Here is an 18,037-nt window from a genome sequence, read left to right on the forward strand (position 1 = left end):
TAAAACCGACCCCAGCCCCAGGGTCCTGGCACCAACGCATCCCCACACCCCATGTCCTGTGTCCCGGGGGGCGGGAGGGGACGGTGGCAGCAGGACAGGGAGGGCGGCAGCTGCTGAACCCCCCACACGGCTCCAGCTGGTTCCTCGGCTCCCTCCTCCCCCCGGGGCTCGGCAGCACAATGCGGCCCCACAGCAGCCCCACATGAACCCGCGCGGGGTTTTTCTAACGACACGCAAACGGTCTGGACTTTCTCCGTGCCCCAGTTCGGCTCCCCTAGCTCTCTGCGAATCTCCAGTCCCGCCCGGCGCTAACTCGTGTTTTAAACAGCGAGGTGGCACTTTGAGCAAAAATAAATCTCTTCGGGGAGGTGGCGGCGAGGGGAGAAGAAAAGGAGCAATTGCAGTTTCTAGTGGTGGAAGGCAATTAATGATTTCCTGCCTCCTCGAGCTGAGCTTCCTTCTCACAATGAGGGAGGTTGTGGCACCCACAAAACACAGCACGGGGGCTGAGGGTTAATTTGGTCCATGTTTGAGGTCACACGGAGCCAGGGGCTGAGTTATCAGGCCCAAAATTGCTGTGGCAGGGCCTGGTGCTGAGCTGCACTCTCACCCCGCAATCCGGGTGCAGGAAAAGCCGCCGCGGCCGCTGGCGCTGGGTCCCCTCTTCCAGAAGAATTCAATTTTTCACCCTTCTCTTTTCCCATATAAAGTCTTTATTAAGAAATTTGTTTTTCTAAACTTCCTGCTGGCCTTTGTCACAAACCCAAACAGCCGTCCAACATCACCCGCTTGGGACATTTATTACCCCATAAATACTGCTCGCTGTATTGTGTACGTCGCTTTTTCAGACGGATTCCTCACGTAGCATCTTCCCCAAGCCCCAGCGATGCTGCCGACCCCGGGAAAGCCCCAAAGGGCTGCAGTACCCCGGGGTGCACAGCGACGGCCACTCAGCCTTGGGAAACGGCACAAAACCCCCTTTCTTCTCGAGAGTTTAAGCCACTTCTTTACTTTCGAGGACGTGAGCCTGGCCACGAAGGGCTGCACGCACGTTGGCCGCCCCAGGGTTTTACCGGGAGCCCTGCAACGCCTGTGTTGCACCGTGATGCTGTGGTTTAAGCGCTCGGAGGAGGAGGCTGTTGGCTCAGGGTGGGGACAAAAGCCATCCCAGGGAGCCGTCCCAACAGGTCCGGCGAGCCTGGCGGACAGGACACCTCCTCTCTGCTCCACGCCTGCACGTCGCTGTGTTTCTGCTGCGAAGCACAAGGGGTTTTAAGCTGATCTCACAAATTTCAACAGCGGGGGTTAGTGATGGTTACACCTCGAGCTCCGCTGCCTTATCTGGAGCTGGAGAGGTGACCAAACCCATGGAGAAAGGGACCTGTGTCCTCCAGATACAAAGGCCGGACGCTGCACATTCCTGGGAGGGTTGGATGGGGTGACAAACAGCCCCAAAAATGTCCAAAGGTGCTGGGTGTGCACAGCGCAGTGCAGGTGTGGGACCCACAGGCTGCTCCGTGCTGGGAAACACACACAACACCCCGAGCCCCGGGACACCCCGGGGCTGCCAGAGCCCGGGTTCAGACCGACCCCATCCAACCGCTCAGCCCTGAGAGCTCCGGTAAAGGGCTGCACCGTGCCAGGACCACCCAAGCCAGGGTGACCTGTTAACGGGCTACACTGTGCCAGCCCGGCTCTGTGCCAGATACACGGAGCCAGCCCCCAGGGGCCGGTGCACCGAGAGCTCCCGGTAACAGACTGCACCGTCCTGGCTCTATCCCGGTCCGGGTCACCCGTTACCGGGCCGCGCCGTCCTGGGTTCTCCCGGTCCGAGTCACCCGTTACCGCGCCGTCCCGGGTTCTCCCAGGCCGGTGACCCGTTACCGGGCTGCGCGGTCCCCGGTTCTCCCGCGTCGGGTGGCCCATTACCGGGCCGCGCTATCCTATGGTCCCGCCGCACCGGGCGCACTAGAAGGAGAGCGCCGCCGGGATCGCGCGGACGGATGCGCGTCCACGGCCCGCGCCCGCTTACGCAACCGCGCTCCCGCCGCTCTCTACGTGCGCGGCCGCGTGGCGCCGCCGCGCGCACGCGCTGTTCCTCCTCCTCCTCCTCCCCCCCCCCCCCACCCGCCACCGACTGCCTCGTGCCGGGAGCGCGCGCGCGCCCCCGCCCCTCCCTCCTCCTCCTCCTCCTCCTCCTCCGCCGCCGCCGCCGCCGCTCTCTCGGTGTCTCGGTGCGGGGCCGCCGCGTCCCCGGCAGCACGCAACCCTTCCCCGGCTCCCGCCCCCCGCCGCTCGCTCCCTCCGTCCCTCTCTCCCCCGCCGCCCCGCCGCGGGGGGGCGCAGCCCCGCACCCGCCGCCCCGCCATGCCGGAGAAGCGGCCCTTCGAGCGGCTGCCCGCCGACGTGTCCCCCCTCAACTACGGACTCTGCCTCAAGCCCGACCTCATCGACTTCACCTTCGAGGGCAAGCTGGAGGCCGCCGTGCAGGTAGGGCCGCGGCCCCTCCTCCTCCTCCTCCTCCCCTCAGCCCCGGGGGACTCTCCCCTCAGCGGCTCCTCCCTGAGGGAGCCCCGGGTCCCGTTCCCCTCCCTCAGCCAGCGGGGGCCCGATCCCCGCTCCCTGCCGGGCCCTCAGGGCCTCCCCGCCGGGGCCCGGCCCTTGGCGCGGCGGGGCCGGCCGGGCAGGTGCAGGGAGGCCGCTCGGAGCTGCCCCGTCCCCCCCCTCCCCGCCGCGGTCTCCGCCCTCCTTTCCATTCAGCTTATACATATCGATGTATAGATCCCCCCCCACCACCCCGGGCAGCCCGCGGGCCCCGCCCTGCCCCGCTCCGGCCCCCGGGAGCGGCCTGGGAAGGGCCGGGGCTGCTCCCCCGGGTGTCCCCCGGGCGCTCCCCGGCTCTCTATGTAGGTTAAGCGGGGAGCTGCCTCTGCTGTCCCCGGCTTCCCCCAAATCTGTACCCAGCCAACCCCGCTCCTGTCCTCAGCTTCCAGCGTGCTGCTTTTATCTCTCTCCAGCCATTCAGATGGCTCGGGATTTTGCTGGAAAGACAAACTACCACATATGCAATTAAGCGAGAACTCCTCTACCAGCACGGTAAGCTGGTAGGCCTCGGTGTCACCGAGGGGCTCGCTTGGCCGTGGGAAGGGGTGCGCAGGCTGGAAACGCAGGGTCTTCCACCTCTTCCCAAAGGGAAAAGCTTCCCCGTGTTCACCCTTGGAAGCCGGAATGTTTGATGAACGCCCTGAAGTCTCATAGTCATTCTTAGGCGGCCGTGCCAAGATTTCCTAAATTTGCTTTCGTGTCTTTCCTTGTGCAATGATTTGAAATAGATGCAGGGTTGTAAGGGCTTACAAGGCTTTTTCTTAAAACGGGATGACTGTGAAATATTCGAGGGAGATTTTAAGTACTGAGATGTGCACAGATTTAAATCTCGGTCCAAAGGGGTGATTAAAACCCTGTAAAATGGGGCAGCATTGGGGCAATAAAGCTGCTCAGCCTGAAGCAGGAGGTGTGTGCGAGTCGGGGAGGGCAAAAGGCTGCTGGTCATAGTGGATCTTGTGACTTTTGGGACCTGGAGGAAGACAAGCAGAGCTGAGTAAGTTTGTGTCATGTGGAAGAAGCACTGGAAACGTGAATTGCCTTGCTGATTTTGTTCTAGCTCGAGTCCTCTGGCTGCTGCTGATTTTGGGGGGTCACAGTTTGACGGTGCATCGGCCTGGTTGAGAAATTCCCGGTCTCTTCCGTCTTAATCCCAACCGCCTGTTCCCGTCTTCGCACCCAAGTTGCTGCTGCTCAGTCCTGTTACAGCTGTGGGGCTGTGCTGTAAATGGGATCACTGAAATCATCCAGGTTAAAAATAACACTTAGGGGGAGGGGAGTTGTGGCTTTTTAAGCCAGCATTGCTACTGAGGAGAGAGTCGCACTGAACAGGAGCCTTGGGAACTTTGTTTAAATCCAGGAATAACAAGGATTTGGAGGCTCCTTGTGGAGGTGGTAGCTGGTTTGAAGATTTTAGTCCTGTTGAGATGTTTGAAATATTGTTTGCTACTCAGGGCATTGCTCAATGGATTCCTAGAGCAATGGATACCACCTGACAACGCGAAATCCTGGACTTTCCTACCAGCTGAGGGCATGTGTTAAGGAGGAATGCTGACCTGGCGGGTTCAAGGTTGTAAAAAACCATCATGGTGAGCTGATCTGGTGTTCCCACAGTAGAGTGGATTGAAAAAATATAGGGTGAGATTTTTTTAAACGTATCTAAAGTATATACCTTTACTTTAAAATAACTTTTAACAACTGTAGATAGAAGGATCGCGAGGCCACATCCCACCGTGTGCCAACAGGTGCAGGGAGGTGTGTGGGGTGAGTTCTGCTTGTCTGGAGTTGGAAACCTGGAGAAGTTCGCTGTGGCTGCCGGTGTCCAAAGCACAGTCAAGGCACATCCCAGAATATCAGGGGAGAGCTATTCTGCACCTTAATGGAGAGAAGAACAACCAGCTCACCTATGGTGCTGGGTGGACAGGATGTGGAGACTTTCTTGTACCATTTATCACAGTTAAAACCGCCAAAAGTCCTTAAGGGTTGCTTGTGAAATAGTTCATTTATCCCAACTGGGACAAAACGTGGTTTTGGGAGAGTCGAGCACTGCGTGTCGGTAGCAGGTCTGGGGCTGAAATAGTCGCCTGCTCACAATTCTTTGGCCGCCCTGTCAGTTTTATAATCTTTTAGCATTTTAAACGGTTGATTTGTTGGGCGTGTGGGGTTGTTTCTGAATGAGCACAATTCAATTTCTTTTTTTTTTTTTTTAAATTTTGGTGGAAATAGTTCATCTACTTTATTCATCTGTTCGCTTGAGATTTAATTATTCTAACCCTGATTCTCAGGCTCCAGTTATCAGCGCCGCGCACTCGTATTACTCAGCGTCTAGGTCAACTTCTTTCCATTCTGCTGCTGATCCTGGGCGGCCTCTCCGTGTTTGGGAACAAAGAGGGGATGTGCTGCGGGTCCGTGCTCCAGCATCATGCCGAGGAGGCGAAAATGAGTAACTAGCGACACAACCGCCTCCCAAAACTCAACGTTTTGTTTTAAGCTTCTAAATGGAAGCTCTGAACGCTGTGGTGGCTCCAAACGAGCCCGTCTGGAGCTGCGGAAGGTGTGTGGCTCTCCTCTGCCTTCCTGCTGATTGCTCCACATAAACTCCCTCCTTCGGGGAGTGCTGGGTGGGGATTCATTTCTTCCTTTGCAAACTATGAGATGTTTCTTGGTTGCAAAGCAACCTGTCTTTGCTTTGAACGCTTTACAGCCTGAAGTGGATGGCTCTTCTAAATATCTTTCCCGGTTCCTTTAATATGTCTTAAGGATACTCTGTTATATTTAGCAATGTTTAACCTGTATCTGTTGCTTTTTATAGGTTAATTATGCAGTATCTGCCAGACTAAAGAGTGTGTAGTCTTCTGATCCCGCTGCATGCCAGTTAAAGATTAATTGTGGCGCTTGGATGTAAATCTTGAAAAATTAAGCTTAATGGGTGTAGTATTTGTGGTCAGTGTCATTTGGGGGGGGAAAGTAATCTAGGATAAATACGTGGTCATGTTATCCAGCATTGTCACTTACATTTTCAGCACGTAGAATCAGATTTGGAGTGTTTTGAATTATTAAAGAGATATATCCTAGAACAGAACAGCGGTAATTTGGGTTGTTTTTAGAGAGTAAAATGGTAAAAACGTATGTGCTTGTTACAGTGCTACGTTCAGAAAAGGCCGCTGAAACTGAATGACAAGATTTTAATTATCTAGTCTTATGAATGGCTCTAGAGGATTAGTTTTGACTGTAGAAGATGTCTTCTGCTGCACCTCACCCTGTCTTTCAGGTAGGCTGGCATTCCTCTGGAGCCATTCAGATTCTTGGGTTTAATGTCCTAAAAAGGCTTTCCCATCAAATCCTTTCCTGCTCTGATAACTCAAAAGCTTTACAGCACCTTCAAGTCCTGTTTGGTAGAGCCAAATAATGAACCTTTTTAACTCTGCTTCCATCAAATGATGTTGGAAGACTTTTTGGGGGAACTTAAACTGTTATCTCCTACTGGGTGAGAGGGAACATGGATGAGGAGAGTGCTGGGAAGAGCGTGGCAGCTCCACTTAAAAGGTCTTCAAGGTCTGGAGTTTTATTGCAGGGCAGACCTGCTCGTGGTATCTGCGTCTGACTAATCGCCAGAGGTATTTGAGTTCTGATTAATGTTCCTAGAGCTTCATCAAAAGCAACAGGTTTAAAGTTTTGCAACATTGCTTCATTCCAGATCTTGGCTTTAGTTCATGTGCTGCTTTTAGGCGTGTCAGCCTTATGGCAAAAGTGCTTTGGTTGGGGCATTTGTAACCTGCTCTTGCCTTGATTGGCCTCGTTTGTAGAAGAGAACATTTATTATATTATCGTGTGAGGTGAAGCAGGGTGACAGTTCACATACACACAGCTTCGGGGTTGGTTATACCTCACGCATCGTGATGCTTTTTTGCCTTTTAATATGGTTGCACTCATGGAAAGCGCTGCCTGAGCAGAGCATCTGTCTTCCAGAACATGGCATTAGCAGAAAGGGAAAAGCAGTTTCAAGGCACCGCTTACAGTAAACCACGTTCATTCATCTTCCTGATACACCTGGTGTCTGTCAGCGTTCGGCTGCAGGTTCCTGTGAGATCGAATGGTCACAAGTTAAGTATGCTGGGCGGTTCATAGTTGTGTTCTTACAGGTGTGTCTGTCCATTATTTTCAGTGGATCAGAGGGAGGAGGCTCTTGTGCTGGAGCCCGTGTGCCAACACGAAGCCTTTTTTTATTTTCCCACAGAACGAAATGCTGAGATCCTCAGAAGTGTGCAGCACACTGTCAGATTCCTATCCGCACGCTGAGTTTTGCCCTTTGTGTCTGAGGACCTGGAGGGTAAACATTTTTTAGGCTACCGGTTCTCTCAGTCCCTTTACGTTTTGTAGTATGTCACACTCTTTTGTAAAACCGGCTTGGTGTTTGTCAGAGGTAAGGGAAAATCTAAAAATGGGCGATTGCCTTTCTAAGGAGCCTCTGAAGTTGTCTCTGTTTAAACATAAACTTATTTTGCAGTAACAGTGCTACACTGAGAACCCTTGTGTCCTCAGCAGAAGGTGGTTTTTAAAGATTTGCCTGTTGTTAAACCCGGCATTATCTGCAATTTGGACGGCTCTTTGCGCATCTTGAATTCTTAATCCAGAGAGATTTGGATTTATAGATTGAAGGAAGGTCTCCACCAGTGTCACTTCAGCTGTTACATTTGCTGGTTTGATGCTTGGCAAGCATGTTGTTTCTAGGGTCAGGTGAAGTTTATTAGGTAACATTGTTTTGCTTTTATTACCACAAAGAGGCAACATGGTGAGAGCAGCACAGCTCTGGGGACGCTGCTGCAGGATTTGGGGAGATTCACCAATACTGTGTAAGCCCTTACGTAATATTTATTCTACAAACAATTCTGCTAATGGGAATAAGCTCTAGAATTTGCTCCAGAAGCGAAGTTGGTGACTGAGGCTGGAGAGAAACTCGTGAGTTGGGTTTGTCTTGTGTAAACCACCCTCTGTGGGAGTTGCCGTCTCCTGGAATATCTGGGGTGAGCCCTTTGCTTCAGAGATTATAAGACTGGACGGGCCGCTCTTGTGATGTAGATACACCTATGGAGTTATACCTTTAAATTTCTTAAGGCTCTCTTATCGCTGGCTAGACTTGAACTCGGTTTTTATATACACAATGACTAAGGAACCATTTCTTCAGTAGAACAGCTTAAGGCTGAATATCTGTTTCCTCCTTTGTGGCAGAGTGATAAGTGTCTGTTTCAAACATGACACTTCACAGCTTGTTATTTGATTTGTCACCAGTGCTCCTTGGCTCAGGGGTTGGGATGGCGAGCTGGCGTGTGCACACAGAGCATTTGGGCTTTGCTGCGGGGTGAAGGAGCCCCTGGTTTGTGGGAACCAGTTTCCATCGCGGATTAATGAGTCCAGTTGGTTCTGCTGTGTTCACGCATGGAGCGATGGGTATGGGTGATCACAGGGTGTTCTAGGGTTATAATAGTGAAAAACCCAGAAAGGGATATAAGTCCGTTTGCTTTCAGGGACTCAATGTCTGGGGTAGGAAGCAGTTCCTCTGTGCACATGTTAAACCCCAGTTGGCTGTTGCAGAAATTCTTGCTCTTTTATTTAAATAATCGGCATTGTCTACTGCTAGAAATTGGACCCCGGACTAGCAGCATTACCAGCGCGATCCAGTGTGATGATTCTAGTGGTTTCAGCCCTAAGTTTCTAAATAATTTCTAGTTTAATTCCCAAATATTTTACCCCTTTGTAATTAATTGATATTTAATTTTAATTCCTCTCTATTCGAGCTCTCGCATCCAAATAGAAAGCTGGCACAGTGAGACAGTTTATTACTACGCTGGGAGCCGGCCACTTGTTAAATAAAGCAAAGTGTGTGCAGCCAAGAGCTGGCAGAAGGAAAGCTTGCAGGAAAATGTAAAGGCGCATTTCTTGGCAGATGTTTTAACCTAAGAAGTTCTTACAGCGTCAACAGTTTAGAACACGGTACCGTCGGTTGTATTTCTGATCGTCTCTGGAAGATGTAGGTTTGTGTTCCATGGTTTGACTCCAGGCTGCTGTCGCTCGTCTCTAAAACGAAGCTTGCAGGCTCTCTATCTGTTTTTATTGGTCTTGGATTCCCAGGCACGTACAAGGGCCCTATTGTCCAGCTTACATACCAATTTTTAACGGACTGTCCATTCCCTTAAATAATTTACAGTCTTGATAAGTAGGCCTGGATGGCTTGAACATGCTTCAAGTGCGCATGTTCCGGAAGAAATGAGAGCGGTCGGTGGAATATCTTTTTTGCCACGCTTAAGCACTGCATTTTATTTCAGACACTTGATGATGGAGGGGATTTTGGATGACAGGGTGGTGGGGATGCCCACTGAAGAAAGCAGGGAACACCATTTCTTCCTGGTGATCATCAATTTTCTCTCACAGGTGAAACAGGCGACCAACCAAATTGTGATGAACTGTGCTGACATCGACATCATTACGGCTTCCTATGCGCCAGAAGGAGACGAAGGTAGGATTGCTTTTTTGCTGGAGTGTTTACACGTTAATCCATTTCGTTTCTGACGTGAGGTGCTGTTGCCAACAGTTAACAACTCGATTGCAAAATTGCATGATAGTTTGATAAGCTAATCTGCCCCTAGAAGCACAAATTAATTATCTAACCTTCACTCTCTTCTCATCACTGCCATTGACATTATGTTTAAGAAAGTTACCTCAAGCTTCCACGAAATCTGCATTCTGTGTTGTAGACAAAAGGAAGTTTGACTGTTTTTACATTATTATTTATCTTTATAGTGGATAACTGTGCAAGAGCATGATCTGTACCTGTGGACTTTGCAATATTGACAACATCTGTGACGAGGCCTTAGATAAGGAATTCAGCAATAATGGCCTGCGGTAGGAAATCCTCACTGGGAAGGACTTGGAAAAGTACAGAAGACACTTAAGTGACATTTAGCAGGATGTCCTGAGCGTAGGACAACATGGAGAAAGGTGATTATGTGGAGGATCCAATTCAGCGAAAGGCTGGAAGTTACTGGAGAAATCCAAGCAGCAGTAGCTGTTTGTAAGACACAGTCACAGTGGTTTATAATCTTCCCCGCTTGTATTTAGAAGAGATTTAACAGACACACAAAATTCAGTTCTTGTAGTGACATTACCCTCCGACAGACAGATTTGTTCTGTGACAAATGGAATGTCTGCAGTGAGTCTTTGCATTTGAATCGGTTTGGCTTTTACTTTTAACGTATTATTAATGAACCAGAGGGTTTCTTGGGTGGAGTTGGGGGCCTGGAGTCCGGCCACCGAGTTGTGATGGAGAAAGAACACAAGGCTGTTTCCTACGTGCTTGACTGGGGCTCTCGTGCTTGACTGGGGCTCTCGGGCCGTCCCCTGGCGCTCCGTTCCTCCTTCACACGCCATCGTTAGCGATCTCTGCTTGATTGGATGCCCCGTGTTGCTACGTGCTCCTGGAGCTATTTCTTGTACTGAGTAATGAGGTGCTAACGAGAGTGGTACTAATAGCAGAGTGTGTGTGGAGTCAGCTCCACCTCCCACCCTGCCGGGAGCCCAAACCACCTATTAAGTTTTTATTTTGTCATTGAGAAAATGAAAATAAGTGGAGAAAGTACCTAGGAATAAAGGTACCTAGGAAAAATACACAAAATAGCGAGGGTCTCTGTTTTAGTGTATTATCTTTGTTGTTTTCAGAGCTGATTTCCCTCTCGTAGGGGTCTGTTTTTCTGCTCTTTAGCAGTGATATACTCTCATTTTAACTTCAAAGTATTAATAGTAGAGCTTCATGGAGACTTAGAACCAAGTACACTAGAAATGAGTTTCTGTGGCTTGAATGATTTCAGTAGAGCAGTCTGGTTGTGCTCTGGGCATTCACCTCTCACCCTGTTGCATCATAAATACTCAAGGTGCAATTCTGTTGCATGTTTACTATAATTACACTCAGGCTCCATGGGGTTAAAAGTATCTTTCAGTTTGGTGAACTGCCAACTAGTGTAATGGCTTTGGAAGGAAAATCGCATGAAATTGGCAGGGTATTTGCTGGCACCTGTTGACACAGCTCAAGTCAGTCCTACTAATGCTTCTATTGTGCGCAGCTTTGGGATGGTAATTGTATAACTGGTCTCAAAACCAGAGTATGAAATACAGGCCGATGAACCAACAGGAATATCAGCCAGATGATTTGGGTTTGGTTACTCAGGTGAGCTTTGCACCAATTGCCTGTATAGTATGTTTGAAAACAAGTGAGACGTTGGTGATTTCTCCTTTAAAGGCTCCAGTGAAGAATCGTTACCTCTTTTAGTTCTGTACCTCAGTGGGGAAGAATTTGTCTCACGCTTGTCTGTAAGTGTGAGACAAAAGATAACGGGTCACTTATCTTCTTTCAAGTGTGGTTCTGTTCTGAGAAGCAGCTGTGTGAAAAAGTGACCTTCTTGTCCAACCTTTCCCTTCTTTGTGGAGGTGATCTGTTGATTTTGTGCAGAAGCATTTATTCTTTTCCTAATAATTCATGTTAGCATTAGAATTATTATACTGCACCGTGGCTTGCACAACAGAAATCTTGGCTGGAACTGTGGGCCACGTTTCCCCTCCCCTCCTGTTCGCTCTTCTAAAGGTGGATAGAGGGTAGAACTCGATCTTTGGAATTTTAATGCAGATTTGCAGGGAAATCAGATTATTGCCCAATATTTGACAAGAAGCTGAGGGAGGATCTCTGAAGCTTTAAAGTCAAAGTAAAAAATTCTGCTGCGTATTCCGCAATTGAGCGATAGTGAAGAATAAACCAGGAGAGATTGATCACACAGAACTTTGGAGTAGAAGCATTCCCTGTTTTGTTATGGAGCCAGTGCAGTGATTGGGACTGGGCGCCGTGGCTTTGCCGGTGGTGCCAGGTACGCTGGCATGGACCAGAGTGCTCCAAACACTCAGTGTGCTGTTGCTGGAGTAATGAGCGGCTCCTCCCACTGATCCTAACGAGCAATTGTTCTTGTTTTTTCCCAGAACCTTGTTTTTAGCATTCGTAGCTCATAGTGCAGCCTCAGCGCTGAGGTGTACGGGTGCTGAGCTGGTTTTGTCCAAACCATTGAGTTTGCTCAGCCGAATGAAGAACTGAAGAGGCAAGTTGGTTCTTAAGCTACATTTTAGGGGATTGAGTTTCATACTCAGTGAATGCTGAGTAGCTTGAGCTTCCTGTGCATCCCTCTTTTTAAGGAGCTGTGAAATTGCGGTGGAGTCGTCGGCAGTGAATTGCATTGTTTTTTTGCTTGGAAAGCTTTTCAGATACTGGGAAATCTAAAGCAGCTTCTCAAATTTAGAGCTGCTCGGAGGGCAGTAGTTGGTAATTCCACATAGAAAATTAAAAGCAACCGCAGTGATGTTTGTTTAGCAGAAATAATTGAGTGAACTTTGATTTGGACTTCAACCTTTAAAAGATTTTAAGGCCAGAACTTGTTATTTTAGTCTTTTCTTTCCTGGTACGGTAGGGACAGGCGTGGATGCTGGTTATGCCAGACCCGCAGCTGATGTTTAAAAAACAGCAAGAAAAGGTCACCAGCACTGATGGAAGCGATCAGGAAGCTGCACTGCCTGCAAACTGCCTCTGCAAGGGGGAAAGCAAAAAGAAAAGCAGCTTGGAGACGGATCGTGTTCCTGATCCCAGCCGAGGGAAGGGACGGAACACACAGCTGGGGCCGGGGGGGAAACGAGCCTCCTGTCCTACCCGAGCGCACTGCATTTGCTCCGGCCCGTTGTGAAGCCTTTCTTTGTTGTAGCAAAGCTCATCTTCATCATTTCTTCTGGAGAGGCCTCCATGTGACGGGATTTTTAATGGTGGGGGTTTTTAAGGAGGCTCGGGCTGCGTTGGCATGGATGGTTTGGGAATATCTGATATGCGAGAATACTCCCGACTCCTTTTATTTTCCAGCCACTGTTTTGAAACGTGAAAATGCATGAAAGGGCTCGAAAGCATTAAGATTCTGAGGACCGTGTCGGTGGTTTGGGGGTGATGCCGTGTCAGCACAGGCACGGGTTAAGCCAACATGTTCAATGCACAGATGGAGCAGGCAGAGCGCACCCCGTTGCTGCAGCTGGGCTGATGAGCACAACTTCATTAAGCCACTATACCTTAATTGCCTGTGACTTCTCCCTGCCCTGCAACCAGGGCCGCTCAAAAATATCCCCTCTCTTGCACTTGGCTTTGTCTTCACTTGGAAATACACGCACATTTGACATTGCTTAACACCTTTGGCTGCGATCCACGGTTATAAGAGTGTCATACAGAAACCGGGCTCCTTAATTGCCGTTTCCATCTGGTTACTGTGCAGTGTCGGGCAGAGCTCTGCAGAAGGGCTGCCCTTCGTTGTCAGCGCTGTTGTAAAATGCGATACGTCGCGCTCCCGGTTTGGGAGGGTCTCTAGGTCTGATTTTTAGGCTTTTTTATGCTTTCCAAAGCCACGGAGCGCTTGCAGCTCTTTATTTTCTCATGCGGCTTGGTGCAGACTGTGCACTAATGTGCTAGTGATTAACTTGCAACCTCGCGGTGCCAAACTCTCCAAAGTTCGCAGGCTGCCAAAATTGTGTCGTTCTCTTCGGGAGCTTTTGTATTCAGCACCGTTAGGAACCCAAAGACCCTTTCACTGCAATTACATCCTTGTTATAAGCAGTTCTCTTAAACTCCAACAAAAAGCATCGTTGATGGTTTTCCGTGATTCTTTTGCTCTGGATTAAATTATTAGCACTGAATAGTTTAAAAAAAAAAAAAAACCTAAAAAAACATTACTTTGAATCTTCCACTTACATTCTGCAGTTTCAGAAGTTGATGTCTAAGCAGCCGCTTTGCAAAAAATCGCTGGCGTGGAGCGGGGAAAGAGCCTTGTAGACACCAGCTCCTCAGAGTACGTGTTGTGAACCCATAACGAGCGTCACCTCTCGCTCCAGGTGCCCTCGGTGTTAATTGCTGGTCCGGGGTGGTTGCGGTGGGCGCTCTCAAGGCTCCTTGGCTGCAGATCCGGGTGGGTGTTTGCCCCAGGTGGCTCCTTCCAGCCCCTTTGAACTACAACTTGTAACCTTGTTTCTAACCTAAGGGTAATTGGGCTGTGAAATTAAGGTTGAGAAGTTCTTTGAAACAAGGTTGCTTTCTGCAATGTTTAATATGCTTTCCCAGGGTGTTGCAAAACCCAAACCTGCAGGTCTTCACCTTGTTTACCTGTGCCTTTCCTACCCCAGCTTAAAAAGGTTATAAAGCAGCAGAGCTACAAATTGGAACACATGTAGGACTCGCATTTGGGGAGGAGGAGGGGGAAACTCGATCTCCATTGTCAGCTTTTGGCAGAAGATCCGCATAACGCGCATTCCTCTGCGTTCCTTGGTTTCAGTAGGTTAGAACCGTGATCCTGAACTCATGGTATTGTTTGTCTTCCGTATCAGATTGTTTCCATTAGAAGCTGTAAAAAGATACAAATGTTTTTGGTTCGCTGTGATCATTTTGAGATACATGGGGGAGCGTGTTTCTGCGTTCTCGTTCTGATCTTTATCAGCGTTTCTCAGGTTTTCCACTGCTCAGCGTCTGCAGGTTCCCCAGCAGCAGGTTCCTCCTGAACAGCCTCATATCCGACAGGCATTGAGTCCTTCCCCCTGCCCCCAGGTCCCCAGCGCTGTCACAGAACAGGTTTGCTGTCGGTTGGACTCTAAAGATACCCGGGGTCAAAATTCATCGGATCTAAACCATGTGCTCAGCCTGTCGCTGGGAAGCCCAATTTCAGAGTATCGTGTTGTACAGTTGCGTTATTCCCCCAAATATCTTCTCCTATAACATCTTTTTCACCTCGGTATTCCACAGAGTTAGAAGACAATCCGAACCTTTCCTTTGTGTTGCTCGCTGGCATTTTGGTGTCCTTGGCACGTGTTCTGTTTAACAGCTCTGCCTCTTACAGTTGATTTTAAAAATCTTGGAGCTCCTCAGTGCAGACTAGTAGTCTAAAGTTCTTCGTTTTTACAGCTAGGATTGTTTTATTGAGGCATTTATGTGTTATGTGCCCAAGCACAGTGGTTAACTCTGATTAAGCGCTGAGCAGAGGCTGTGAAACCAGTAGTTAAGACTAATGCATTCATACAGCTTCTGCTTTTGTGTTCTCTGTGAGCAGAGGTTGGTATTAGCTCCGACTTGGGGCTGAAATCATACTATTCCAGAATAAATAACAGTTTACGTTTTATAAAAATAAAAATGTGTTTGCAGTTACTTCTGTCACATGTGGAACAACCCAGCTGAACATGTGAGTCGCTCAGGCTGCCTCTGAAACCAAATACCTGGATTCGTGGCGTGGTACATGAGGATGGAAAACAGGGCATCCTGTAAATTGAATTGTTGTTTCAAACAAGCTTTGTCATTCGGAATTCCACGTAATGAAGCGGTGGATATAGTGGTATATTTTTCCCTTAGAGTGCCCGCCCCTGTGTATCGCAGCACTTTGTGCTTTGAGTCTGGGCCGTATGGTGTGATGGAAATGGAGACTGAAGCAAGATAATGTAACATGCAAATCTGACAATGGCTGGCGTTGATTTGGTTCCTTGCATTTATATAATTCAGGATTATTTGAAGTCTTCATTGATTCATTCTATAACTCCAGAGTGTTGGCTTCAGCTGGTTTAGTTCGTTTTAAATGCTCGTGAGCTACAAAAGCATCTCTGGGGCTTGTTTCAAACACTGTGGTCTGTTTTTCTGTTTCAGAGGTACACGCTACAGGGTTCAACTATCAAAATGAGGATGAGAAGGTTACTCTGTCCTTCCCCAGTACTCTCCAGAAAGGTAAGAGCTGTTTCCATGCCTTTTGCTTGCCTCAACCGCGTGTTCCAGTGTCTGTGCTCGAAGGAGCTGGGACAGGGCAGCTCTGTTCCCTGGAGCTCTGGCTGCAGATGTGCTGTTCCCAAGGAGTCTGCCCACTGCAACTCACTTTGTGAGCCTCTGCAACTGGAGATGTTGTTTCACTAGCGCTGGTGTTTGCTCCTCACTCCAATTATTCACCTGCTGTGTGGAGTGAGGCTCAGGAGCTGTTTGTGTGAGATGCTGGTGATGTGTTTTCCTCTTGGCTCCTTGGTTTGAATAAACCAATTTTATTTCATCTCGACAAATACAAATATTCTAGGGAGATAACACTCCAGTGTTCCACTGGGTGGGATCTCTGGTCGAGATCAGGTTTCCCCTTTTGTGCTGAGACATCGAGGGCAGAATAAATCCTGAGACTAATTGACTTACAGGCTTGAACACAGCCAGTGCCCCATCTCAGCTTTTGTAATGGATTCCATAGGGTGCTGTTATTACTTAGTGGCCATCGTGTATTTTTGCAAACTTCACTCAAAGGTAAGGATTGTAAGGTCATGTTTCTCAACCTGTCCTGGCGCTGCGTTGTGTTCAGATGAGACGAGCACTGCAGCAGCCTCTCACCTCCGATCGATGCTCAGATGCTGTGGTGAGTCTGGCTTGGCCTGCACTGATCCGCTGGAGCTTATTTTGTGTAAGGAGAGCGAAGGGTTGGAGGGGGGCTGCCAAAAACTGGCGGGTGGAGAGGAGCTGAGGGGCTGTCCGAGCTCAGAAGGGCAGCGGCCCAGACCAAAGAAATGTTCTGTTTGACACATGCAAATAACAGTGTCCCATCTATTTCTCTTACAGGGACGGGGACACTAAAGATAGACTTCGTGGGGGAGCTGAATGATAAAATGAAAGGTTTTTACCGAAGTAAATACACCACCCCTACTGGAGACACTCGCTACGCTGCTGTCACTCAATTTGAGGTGCGGGCTGTGTTTCTGTTTTCAGGGAGTGTCGTTCTTAATACAGGATTTATACTCAGAAGAAAGACAGACACGATTTCCTAGCTTTACATGTACCTTTTGGGTAAATTCCAAAATCCATATTATTTACTGATTGCTCCTTGTGTGGATGGGTAATACTAACAGCAGCCTTTACATTGCGATTTGAAGGTCAGTGAATTCCGTATCTGGCAAATTCCCCAGCCAAGGATGATCCTGATGTGCGATGCATTGTATATGTACAATAGCTGCAATGTTTAAGAACAGCTGTTTATTTAGATTGGGTCGTACACCTCCATATAACTTTCCTCTATGGAGTATATTAATTTTTTAACAGGACACTGGCTTTATCTCAGTATCTTAACCACATCCAAAACGTGAGCTGGATTCTGTCGCCGGTGTTATGTAAACCCTGGACGCAATGGCAGGATTTTACACCATATTGTAATTTCATAGTTATCTGCCTGGTTACATCAAACCCCGGAGCACTCACCTCACAGAAACAGGACATTTCTTGGGGGCAGTCTGCTGACGGAATATAAATAGGTGGTCTTGTGCGCCCGGGCTGTGAATGCCTGGGTGCCCTCTGCTCTCACATGACTGAGCTTTGCTCCTCTCATGACTCTGCTAAATTTTGCTCAGATTGTAGAATTCCATCAGAGCACAGAGCGCTTTTCAGCTGCAGCTTTTTAAACCGAGAGTGAAATAAGTTACCGCAGTATGAATAAAATGCTCAACCGCAGAGGTCGAGAGCATCAATGTAGAGGCTCTACACCAGTGACCATCATTCGCCCAATTTCTTACCTGTAATTTTTGTGTGTGTTTTATTGCCACAATCTCTTGTGATTTATTTGTTTAATGCTCTTATTTCCTCCAGGCTACTGATGCTCGCAGAGCTTTCCCTTGCTGGGATGAGCCTGCTATTAAGGCAACGTTTGATATCTCTTTGGTGGTTCCTAAAGACAGAGTAGCTTTGTCAAACATGGTAAGTCCTCGATGTTCAAGTTGGGATGCAGGTAACACGCTTTGGACAGCAGCTGATAGCTGGTGTGCTCAGCTGCTGCTGCAGTAATGGAATATCACTTAAATATTATAATACAAATATTATAACTTAAATATATAGAATGGGGTGCTTTAATTAGGAGGACAACCAAATTACGGTCTCTATAAAATCATAGAAGTTGTCCTTTCATTTTAGATGCGTGACTCACCGTGATGAAATAATCGGGTGTGCTGTGTAATGTGGTTTCACTTCCATGAAACTTAACTGCTTCCCTTTCGTTTTGGAAGAACGTCATTGACCGGAAGCCGTACCCGGATGACGAGAACCTGGTGGAGGTGAAGTTTGCTCGCACACCCGTCATGTCGACGTACCTCGTGGCGTTCGTGGTGGGGGAGTACGACTTCGTAGAGGCCAGATCCCTGGATGGTGTCCTGGTGCGCGTTTACACGCCGGTGGGCAAAGCGGAACAAGGAAAGTTTGCGCTAGAGGTAAATGCGCTCAGGGCTTGGACACACCAGGCTTGGTACTAAGCAGAATTTCAGTTGTGGATGAACTAATGTGTACAATGCCAAAACCATAGGGTTTAGTTCTATTTCAGTGATGTAGATTTGG

At 48.7% G+C, this 18,037-nt stretch overlaps 1 protein-coding gene across 1 annotated transcript in view; it reads left to right on the forward strand.

Moving 5' to 3' along the window:
- Positions 1-2,175: 2,175 nt before the first annotated feature.
- The window catches only part of NPEPPS (aminopeptidase puromycin sensitive), a 29,028-nt gene continuing 13,166 nt past the window's right edge, over positions 2,176-18,037 (forward strand). Inside the window, exons 1-6 of the mRNA XM_065856034.2 lie at positions 2,176-2,490; positions 9,031-9,115; positions 15,344-15,421; positions 16,283-16,404; positions 17,300-17,407; positions 17,713-17,913. Of these exons, the coding sequence (XP_065712106.1) occupies positions 2,368-2,490; positions 9,031-9,115; positions 15,344-15,421; positions 16,283-16,404; positions 17,300-17,407; positions 17,713-17,913 (717 nt within the window). The 5' untranslated portion in view covers positions 2,176-2,367. The remainder of the gene's footprint in view (positions 2,491-9,030; positions 9,116-15,343; positions 15,422-16,282; positions 16,405-17,299; positions 17,408-17,712; positions 17,914-18,037) is intronic.

Source organism: Patagioenas fasciata, chromosome 22, assembly GCF_037038585.1.
Source record: "Patagioenas fasciata isolate bPatFas1 chromosome 22, bPatFas1.hap1, whole genome shotgun sequence".
Classification (NCBI taxonomy): Eukaryota; Metazoa; Chordata; class Aves; order Columbiformes; family Columbidae; genus Patagioenas; species Patagioenas fasciata.